General features: G+C 35.2%; 1 protein-coding gene across 2 annotated transcripts in view; it reads right to left on the bottom strand.

Annotated features, from left to right (window-relative positions):
- Positions 1–303: 303 nt before the first annotated feature.
- Positions 304–10,971, bottom strand: part of LOC144441046 (folylpolyglutamate synthase, mitochondrial-like) — a 47,381-nt gene continuing 36,713 nt past the window's right edge. For both annotated transcript variants that reach the window (XM_078130558.1, XM_078130557.1), the window contains exons 3-11: positions 10,597–10,715; positions 9,611–9,803; positions 9,105–9,269; positions 7,192–7,269; positions 6,391–6,535; positions 5,899–6,018; positions 5,409–5,559; positions 4,667–4,812; positions 304–4,152 (exon numbers count right to left, since the gene is read on the bottom strand). In XM_078130558.1, the coding sequence (XP_077986684.1) occupies positions 3,560–4,152; positions 4,667–4,812; positions 5,409–5,559; positions 5,899–6,018; positions 6,391–6,535; positions 7,192–7,269; positions 9,105–9,269; positions 9,611–9,803; positions 10,597–10,715 (1,710 nt within the window). In that variant the 3' untranslated portion in view covers positions 304–3,559. The remainder of the gene's footprint in view (positions 4,153–4,666; positions 4,813–5,408; positions 5,560–5,898; positions 6,019–6,390; positions 6,536–7,191; positions 7,270–9,104; positions 9,270–9,610; positions 9,804–10,596; positions 10,716–10,971) is intronic.

The following is a 10,971-nucleotide window of genomic DNA, read 5'->3' as shown; positions in this document are numbered from 1 at the left end:
TGGAAGGCATTCAGTTTATATCTGGTCATTTTAATAATTTACCAACCAGACACCCTACGAGGAAGTAATGCCCACCAGATATCATAGCGCTTCATTCAGCATTATGTTATTATTAAGTCATATACACATACATATATGCATACACACCACATTTTAGCATGCCTATAGCACTACTGAACCTTACATGTAGTTCAGTCCTGCTAAAAAGAATTGTCAAGAAAATGGGTCAATTTTTCTAAGAAAACAAAAAAACAAACTAGTCTTTTGCAAAATTAATAACAAAATGTTTTATTTTATTGCAGTAGCCAATATCTAACCCACATTATACATTTCATAGAGTTTGCAATGCTACAAAATCTAGTTTTGTGTTTCTTTATTACAAAATGCACCTAATCTTGAGGGAACCAGGGAAAAGATTCATGACAACTAAATTGCCATTTTTTACATTAAATTTGCACACATACTTTTTTAAAACTTGAAACCCTGATTTTTTAGACACCATTAAAACTAAATACAACCGTGACATGATGTGCGGAGAGTAAGGAGCCATGAGGGTTACAGGTCACACCCTGGTTCTGCCAACAATTTAACCTCAAATTGTGCATAATTTTATTTTAATAAAATATTTTTTCTCCATATTCTCCCTGTTAGAGTCTATAAATCAAGGTATCCCAGCCATTTCAAAACTTGTAATCTTTGGATATGTCATATAGGCTCAGCGTTCAAAGTTTAAAGGTGAAGATCATTTATTAACCTGAGTGTGTATGTTCTGTACATTCATAAATTTCTTTTTGACAGCAATGAGAATGGCATATTCCACTGAGGTAAACAACATTACTGTTCATTCAGAGCTGCGTGACAAACTTTACCTTGCCAATGAATTTAGAATACAGCTCACAAGATCACTTCAGAAATAAATATTAAACATTTCACTATTAATAATAGTTGCACCAAATGACATTTAAGACTGCATAAAATATTGCATTTTTATAGGAAGTGTGAATAACTTCACTAAATGTAGCAAATTGATGTCTTTCAAATTAAACGACATTGCCATACATCAAAGTTCTACCCCTTGAGGGACGGTGAATGCATCTTTTAAGATTTGCTGGAATGTTAGTTGTAATGGTTGTACTTGTACTTGGACAATGTTTTGTGCAAGGCTACTATAACTCATAAGGAAGCTTTTTTACATTTCAACTGAAAAGTACACTCAATAAATGTATGTATTTTCCTCTTCTTTGATATGTTTTCATAATGGTAGATACACTCTTATAAGTTAATATGAGAAGGATTTCATGACAAAAAAGTAGAACCCATGATGGTGGAGTGCCAGTGTTCAACACACGCTGGGTATTACTTACGACTAGTTGTAATTTCTGTGGCCACACTTATGAGTAAAGCGACTGTCATCACAGAGGCACAGCAGAAAACAAGGCGAGCATATGTATGAGTATAAAATGTACCTACAACGTCACCTACACTTCACAAAGTTCTGTATTACTGCCCGTTTCAAGTTATCATTCACTGATTCTGTTTGATACAACCACAAACAAACTAAAAAGAAACTACATTTTCTAGACTGAGATAACAAGATCAAAATTTCTTGCAACATTTTGTCTATTATGTAATAAACCATGAATGATCTGCAACTTGACGCGGACATGTGGCATCAATGTTATGATCATCTGTGTTAGATGTCTGCATTGTGCACTTTAGTTCATTTCCTTTACACAAAATGCCACAAGAAACTGATTTAGTCGATCTGGTTATATTTAAAGTGTAGCTGTACAGCTTACTCTTTTCTGCATACTTGTAAACAGCAGAGCTTGTTTTTAGTAACTTGAAACGGGACGGGCAACGTGATGTTTACCTGAAACAACAAATTTCACAGAAATATAACTAAGTTTTATGTCAATGTGTACATCCTGCACTGCTCACAAACTGATTAATCACTGGTACATGTCTTGTAACAAATAAAACCAACATTAAGACTTGCGTAATGTATCCTGGCAGAAAGAAAAAATGGCACACAATGCACATATTCACACCTTGAGACAACACTTAACTCCACACACTATTCAAGTAATAGAGAATACATTGTTCATGATTCTAAGAATTGATAGGACAGTACAGTATAGTTAACTTGGAATGGTAAATCAGAAACAAATGCGACGTTTGATCTATCTACTATGGACCTTGACCACGCTCTCCAAACTGAGGGATTGATATGTTCATAAACAGTTCATAAGTATGAAATTGTCCTCCATTTCAATTATAGTTACTTTAGAATGATAAATTAGAAACAAATCACTCAACATTTCAAGCCATCTACTACAGACCTTGATTACACAATGATTTCATTATTCAGTGTTAATAATAGCTCTCAAAAACTGGCAGAATAAATACATTTTACTGTCCTATTGATTCTAGGAACCATGAACAATACATTCTCCCTCAGTTGTATATATGTTTGCTGACTTGCTGATGTAATTAATGATCTTGGTTTTCAAAATATTTCAGTGTTCCCAACTAAAAACATTTAAAGAGAGACTAGATATAAATTCGATTTTAATTATTAAAGGTTTTCACTTCACTCTTGTTGATGGTTACCAGGCAACTATTAAAAATTAAAAATATGACCACAACTTGCGCCACATGGTAAAGCAAACTATCAGTGATTGGCCTTATAATTTAAAAAAATTTAAGACCGTGGCCTAGAAATTTCAGAAATATGAACATGGGATACATATCGTGTCAAAAAACGTAACTGGCACATAAATACCCCAATGATGGGAATAATATCCTATTCTCAAAAAAATCTTCAAAAATATTGTCAACAGTCAACCTTCAGGATTTCCCCATATGTTTGTATGGGTCCAATGTGACTGTAGGGAAAACAAACCTTGTTGTGGTGAAAGTAAATGCAATCAGATAATTAGGTACATTTTGCAATAATGTTTTGCAGCAATCTTCACAAAACATTACCCTCACATTTAGTAAGACTGATCAAGGGTAAAATCGATTTGTAAACTTGTATTTGGGGAAAAACATGTTTTCAACAAATTCAAATACCCAGATGTCTTATGGTTGAGAACTGTCATCGACTGCATACAATTTCTATAACATAAACAGTTAATGAGGTTTAAAAAAATTTATATCACGCCAGCAAAACTGTAAATTTATATAATTCATTTAAAGTGTTCATTTTTGTGATTAAAAAAAATGACACAAGTGCATTCCATAGAGTCATTGTAATAATTTATATTGGTATATCAAAATCCAGATATTCTGTACACCAATGGCAGTGCAGATTTACCATTACATTCATTCAAATGTGTTGGGTCATTTAAATATTTTAATATATGCACCTTGTTTGTCAATATGCAAATTTGGATATTATAATCTGTCCACCTGGTTAAGAGTTTATATAAGTGTATACATTTTGATTTCAAATAAAAGAATTTAAATTTAAAATATTGGCAAACGAACTTGTAACATGTACTTTGAATGAACTAGCCACATTTCATTGTCTTATTACATTTTAGCCATTATACAACTAACATATATGGATGTCATTGCAGTCATCTTTAGTTGCCAAGTCTGGGTTCAGCACTTTGATCACACCCCCTACTAAATGTAAACTCCCAGTAACTAACACCTGAATGTGTTGTGCATCTAGCACAATGTCAGGGGGAGATGGGTTCTCACGACTCGGTGAGCTCAACCGAGGGTCTTTGGCACATGCTGCCCATTGCAGTGCATCTGTAATACACTGGAAAGTCACAGATTTTGTTTTCATTAGCTTTACTGCATCACCATCACCATTCTGTGCGGCCTTATTCAGTATATTTCCATTTGGTGAACCATAATTATGATAAGGCAGTCCATCCATTTTTGGTACATTTGCATTCGGCATGTTCAGACCATGAGCTTTTAAAAGACGACTTGCATCTGTATCTCCACCTCCCTGAGTAAGGGCCTCGATTGCTTTGACAGAATCAGTTAAAAATTCTGTCCTAGAGGTTGAGGCTTTTGGCGACGGAGGCTGTGAAATTGCTCCGGCTTCTCTTTCCATGGTTTGCCAGCATCTCCTGTGTTTCTCACATCTAGCTAGCTGTTTCTCAATTGTCGTCATAAAGTTAGTTTGATCTGTAGAGGAAAAATAAAACTTAATGATGAGAATCACAAATAACCATTCAACACTATACTTGATTGTTCTCTGTCATATTTGCTTTTCAACTTTTTACTTTGTCAAGTTTATAGCTCCCGAGGATAAAATCTGCCTCGCCTTTTTTCTCCTTTAAATGGCCACGGTCAAGTTTAACAGTCTTGATATTTGCATAAAGCAAGTTCCACTCTCTCTCATTGACAAAGTGTTACACAAGTGGGATAAGCCTTAATAGGTGGATATAATCACCCTGTAATCAAGATACTAGTGTACATGTGAACACTATACAGTTGAATGCACTAAAACTTGGGGAAAAACTCGCAATGAAAAACATCATCCTACTGTGGGCATAATTGTTAACATCCATTGACAGCTTTACCAACATATCACAAATTATAATAGTTGTAATTTGTGTCCACTGTTGTGTGTTAGCCGATAGTTTATATTTCACTGTTGTATGCCATCATGTCCAGATGTTAAGTGAATAAAACTTACCTGCTGATGTCTTTCCATTGTACACACTTGCAATATTTGGACAGAAAGCAGCTCCATCAAACTTACAGTTGACTAAATCTGCCAACAATGTCCTCTCATCTCTGTCACCTGTGGCATTAAAAACTAACACCCTGGCAATTGGTCCTCTGTGAAGAAAGAACACATTTACAGAAGTTAGGGAGACATGCTTTGATACGTGTTGTGTACGAGTCCTTTGCTTTCCTTGTCTCTCCAACTTACTATAGTGGAAATCAAGCATTCAGTTTACTCACATAGACACTATTGGTGTGTAGTCAATGTGTATTTCATCACTCTACTAGTTTGTTTTCTGTCATGTCTAATGCAATACATTGTCCTGTATCATTGTTGCCATGGCGTTTTGAATATCCCTACATGGACCACATTAGAAATAAGGTTTTTCACAAATATTTTTAGGTGTTATTCTCTGTGATTTTTTATACCTTGTATTATAATATGTGCTTTTTTTGATCTAATAAATGCAAATTCAAATTCAAAAGATCAATTTGGTAAATTATACAAGTAGGTGATACTAGTAACTTTGTTTTGTAGATATACATGTAATCCCTGTAATTAACATTGCAAACTGCAAACACTGGAAGTCCCAAGAAATGTATGGTTTCATATAAATATAATTTATCATATTCACTTTGATAATTATTCTTTCATACTTTTTAGGATAAGTGACTCTTGCTTTGAGTGTTCATACTTTGTTAAAACTCACTTGAGTGATTTTGCTTCCTCATCAGCAACTTCTTTGAACCATTTGACACAGGCCTGTATACTGCGTGGTGTATGTGCGCCATCCAAAAAGTAACTCACTCTACCCCGTGTTATAGTTTGATTCCTTCCTGCCCAGTAACAACTTCTTAAACCTAAAACACAAGCAGTTCATCAAAATAAGGTACAAAAGGCCTTGAAGTTGTAAAATCTTACAAAATATCTACTTGTAGCTTGTATACATCATTACATATGTGTAGCCATGTCACATTCTAACATAAAGAATTTGATTTTGTTTGTTTTTATGTGTGTGCCATCTGAATGTGTTGTTCCCAAATGGTTCCGTTACTCTATGCCACAAGGAACACATTCATTGTCAGTTTTTTATGAGTCGGAAACCTTCTGAAAAATTGTAAATTGATACAAAATGTAGTCAGAATTCATGACAGCTGTTGAAACTACTTAAACTAATGGCATATGCAATTAAGTCTTACCATAAATAAAAGTGTCAATCAACCTAAATGCTGGAGCAGGCTGTACACTAGGATCTGATGGGTCCATATAACCATTCAATCTTTTCTGCTTCTTAGATTCAGGTGGTCCCTCCGTCAGAGCTGAAATCAAAGGACAGGTGCATCTTTAGAATAAAAATGATAAGTTTTGGTATCTACAATAACCTAATTAGAGGACATAAATAAAACACGCCTTACTGGTAGGTCAATTTATTCTTGCACATACCTAATATTTATAGTAATGCATGTGTTGTGTCTGGAGTGGAAGTCATGATGTTGACCTGAAGTCAAATGGTTGTTATTCTTATGAACCACCATAGAGTAAATGTATATCAACTAAAAATTCCCCCACCCCCACCCCACCCGACCATTGTCACAGTGATTTAGTCAAGCCCTTTTTTTTCTTTAGATCTTTCAATCATTCCACAAAGGAGTTTTGGCCAAAATTGGGGAGTGAGGAATCATTTTACCTACCTGCTTTGTGTTCTTCAATCCATGCACGACAGAGTTGTATTGCTAATGAGGCATTCAGTTTTTGATGTTCCCCTGCTAATCCAAGCTCCATAGGCCGTCCTTGCCAGTCATAGTCATTTAACATTGGTGTTACTTGTATTGGTGCCTGTAAGTGGGAGTGAGATCAAAGTTGTCATACCTCATACAAGGCCTGCCAGAGGCTGAGTGGTTAAACCAATTGCCTTACTCCAGTCGGGATGGGGTTTGAGCCTTTACAAGGGATTGATTAGAAATTTGCTATACTGTAACTTAGCGTCATTTGGTATACAAGATACAAGAAAACTTTATTATCTCAGTAGAGAAATTACGGTGATGTGGATCCATACATTAAACACATATCAAAATAAAGATACAATAAATACAAAATAAAATGTACACACTGTTTATGTCTTTAAAATGAAATATGATCTTTGACCTCTGTAGGTCAGATAAAATGATAATAACAAAGCAATGCAGAGCAGATATCTCTAAAATACAATAATTTAGTTTGGTTTAAAAATCTTATTGAAGTGTGCACAAAACTTGGTATGACTCTTCCAAGCAATATAGGTTTTTTCCCAGGCACTACAGTTTCCCCCCTGCATTAACACCTGAACCTATGAGGGTATAGGCCTCACTGGATCAGACTTCTTAGGAGACAATAATTCATTATTGAAACTTGAAAGTCTTATTGCCTTTAAAATGTGACATCATGCTTGACATGTTTGTGCGACCATTTCTACATGGACATTTTCTACCCATTATGACATCATGCAACTTTACCTGTAATTCTTTAGCCCGTTTAACCACTGCAGCCATGGCTTCTTCTGGTTGTGGAACTGTAAATGCTGGTCTACCAGGCTAAGTAATATATATAAAACATAACAAAATTGTGGTTACTCCTACATTCTTTGTAGTTTTTGGAGAATGTGCAAATTTGTAGCCTAATGTTTGGATCCGACATTTTCGCTTTAATTTTATTTTATAAGAATTAGATAGGACCATTGATCTGTCCTTGACCAATTTTTTCTATAGCTCTTCTAAATAACAGTTACTGTTTTTCATTACCAATGTTTACTCCTAATCTGACATGGCCTTCTTTAAGTGATGGATAAGGAACGAGGCAAGTGTACAAGGTTTTTACTTGCCTCTACGCACGTTTCCGGTAAAAAAATTAAGATACTCAAATTGACTGCGTTTAACTTTAAGCCAATTGTTTATACATTTTAACACATCAGTTTCTCCTGTACATAATTACATCTTTGCTCTTTGCTATCATTTCACCAAGCGGTCCTTATAAATAATTTTATACATATATACAATAAATTATAATAAATTATAGAAAACATAGTGACTGATATTTTTCTATCATTTTACTAAAATCCCTGTACTAATATGTATACTATAATAATAATAAATTGTGGAAAGATAAGATTTTATAGTGCTGGTAGATGATAACACAGAATTATTGACACACTGACATATCCACCTCTGAAATCAAATTTTCCAAGTGATAATTACCAAGGATAATGCAGTAAAAATCCCTTGATTATTCAAGATGTATCGTACTACATGTACACAGAGGTTGTGGTCATTCTTTTTCTAATGCGTCCCTGGGACACGTTCCTGCCAAAGTTAGCATCAAAATCCCATTATGGTGCATCTTTTCCAAATTTGCATGCACACCACACATATTTCAGATGTACACTAAATATGTTGCAAGTATTTACATGTACATGAACACACGCCATTTTCCCTGCACATTGTATAAACGTACATAGTTCACACTTCCAAAGTCACAAGAATAATTTATATGCAACAATACTCTATATAGTGGTTTAATTTCATCTTTCTAGACTTTCAATTTGCTATGGTAATCACTCTCCAAATACGTGCATCGAGAATGAGATACAGTTGTAAAGGCGTTTGATACAAATTTTGTGTCGCTGAGGAGAACTGGTAACTCGCTATACACCAAGATATTCGTTTATTCTTGAACAATGCCTAAACATAACGTGAACCATGTTCACCTCAGACAAAGAGCATGTAGTGAATGGTAAATTCACATAATGCCATGGCTTCGATCTAGTAATAAAGCTCAAGAAAAAGAAGTTCCAGTTTTAGTGAGAATGAAATGGTGACGTAGCAGTATGGATTTATCTAAGTGAAGTCTTCAGCATTGACTGTCTCCTGATGTGGTTCATTTGATCATCGCTTTGCCCATGGAGGGAAGATGCTTCGGCGTAATATGACCAAGCTATCGATCGATGAAAACCCTTTCTAACCATGACCTCTCGTAAGTTAATAAGTAACCAATCTTAAGAAAACGTAATGATAATATCAGGTAGTTTCTAAACTACCCAAGACGTGCTCTCCACGTCAGGAAATGGTCATGGGGCACATGAAACTGTTAAATTTTTTTGCATACAATGGGTCATATTCAAATTTCATGGGTCACACTGCACGAAGAGATTTAGAATATTAGTTACAAGGACAACTGACTAAATCCTAGCTGTCTTCTTCTACAACTTCGAAGCAACGATAATTGTAACCATACATTTGCCAACAGTAAGCCCCATGTGTCCCCTGTTCATGACACATACCCAGTGACGTATACATCCAAACAAATGCATACCAAGTGTCAAATATGGCATCAAATATGCACAAATAACGCGACCCTGGTACAAACACCTTACCTTGCATATACCTGCTTTATGCCAGGCAATTTTGTCCAGTGAATTCCCCAGGATTGAAGTGTGATCCATTCCTAGCGAAGCAATACCTGTCACAGCAGGACATCGTACCACATTGGTAGAATCATACGCACCACCAATGCCTACCTCAATTATAGCAACATCAACCTGAAAAAAAAAATCTTTTTAAAGAAAAACTCTGGACACAAGTCTAATATAATTCTGTTTTGTTTATGTTATGTGTATAAATTACTGTATTATGTTTTTCTTGGGCCACAAACCGCACTAATTTGAACAAACTATTTTGTGGTCCAGTCAGAAGTTCTTTTTTATTTATTTTTTCAATTCCAATGTGTTTACTTAAATAACTAATTCATTTTCCTCACTGGATATGTAAAATGTTGTTTTCTTTTCAACCTCTGGCAAACAATTAAAATATAGTTTAACAGATATCAAACCCATAAAGAACCGAGAATTGTGAGATGTACGTATGTGAAAAAATGTCATACCTTTTCTTGGATAAAAACATGGAAGGCCATAATGGTGAGAAACCTGAAATAAGCAGGCATGGTATCATTGTGAAGAGGTTTGGTAGCATCAAGCTGGTTGTAAACTTTGAAGAAATAATGGCTGAAATCTTCTTTAGTGAGTGGAATTCCATTGATGCGTATTCTCTCTCGGACTTCAACTAAATGGGGAGAACTACAAAGGAGGCAAATGATATTGGCAGTTATCATTACAGGCATTTTGTCTTCATACATGCATGCTAGACTTTTCTTAACATTTTACAACACTTTGTAGTTGAACTGGTAGTTAGCGGTAACACATATAAACTAGATGTAATACTGCACAGTTCTTTCCCTAACTTAATAACTGGTTAACTAGTATTGCGTAGTTGTGCATAAAATAAGTGTGATTCAGAATCGGCAGTCCTTTCCAGTACAATGACTTTCACTGCATCCAAAGTGTTTTGTAGTTCCTGGGTAGGGAAGGCTATCAATATCCTTAAAGTGTGTTTGCATAAGTTTAGATGGAAGTCACACAAAAAAACATGGTAATTGGCCTTTCCAAAGTTTGCCATAGTGGCACTCTACAAATGTACTTCCTGTCTGTGTATACCTTGGGTATATACATCATCCATGGTATAGGTTACTCAGTTAATCATAGAGCACTGATGCTTTCCTTGATGTCTGAAGAATACGAAAAACATCTCTGACCTGGATTTACACTGCTATAGAATATCAATGGACAAAGCTCTTAACAAACGGTACTATCACTCGTATGAGGTGATGATACCCCCAATTTGAGCGAGGGTGCTGTACTCTCTATTTCCTGTTTGCAGTCTGAAATGGCCTACAACTGAACTTCTCACCACAGCTGAGAAAGTGTGTGTGTGAACAAAGGCCAACTTTGAAAGGAAGGTTGATGTTGATAACGTGTTAGTACCATATGTTATAATCAATGAACAGTACTGAGAGACTAAATAAAACTTTACCTGTAAAATCCAGTTTTAAATCCATTTGCTCGAAGTATGCTTTCACAGAAAGCACAAACAGAACCTTTGCCTTTAGTACCACTGACGTGTATCACAGACAAGCCGTCAATATCGTCCAACTACACGAAAGACAAAGAAAAAAAATGGGATAAATATCACAGAAGATGTACTAATTTTGACATACTGTACATGTATAATCTTAGCTCTTAAAAATTCAAAACTTTGAGTATGTAAAATGTACAACAAATTTCTTGGATTATGTTGGCAGAAGAACATTACATCAGATTCTTAGGTCAGTCTACTTTTACTGCTAACTTGGTGTAAATAATGGGTTGGGTCAAGCATAAAGGTTACCAGTTCCCAAACACATACATG

This window comes from Glandiceps talaboti, chromosome 10, assembly GCF_964340395.1.
Source record: "Glandiceps talaboti chromosome 10, keGlaTala1.1, whole genome shotgun sequence".
Lineage (NCBI taxonomy): Eukaryota > Metazoa > Hemichordata > Enteropneusta > Spengelidae > Glandiceps > Glandiceps talaboti.
The sequence above is the reverse complement of the archived record's forward strand: the minus strand, read 5'-3'. Positions and strand labels throughout refer to the sequence as shown.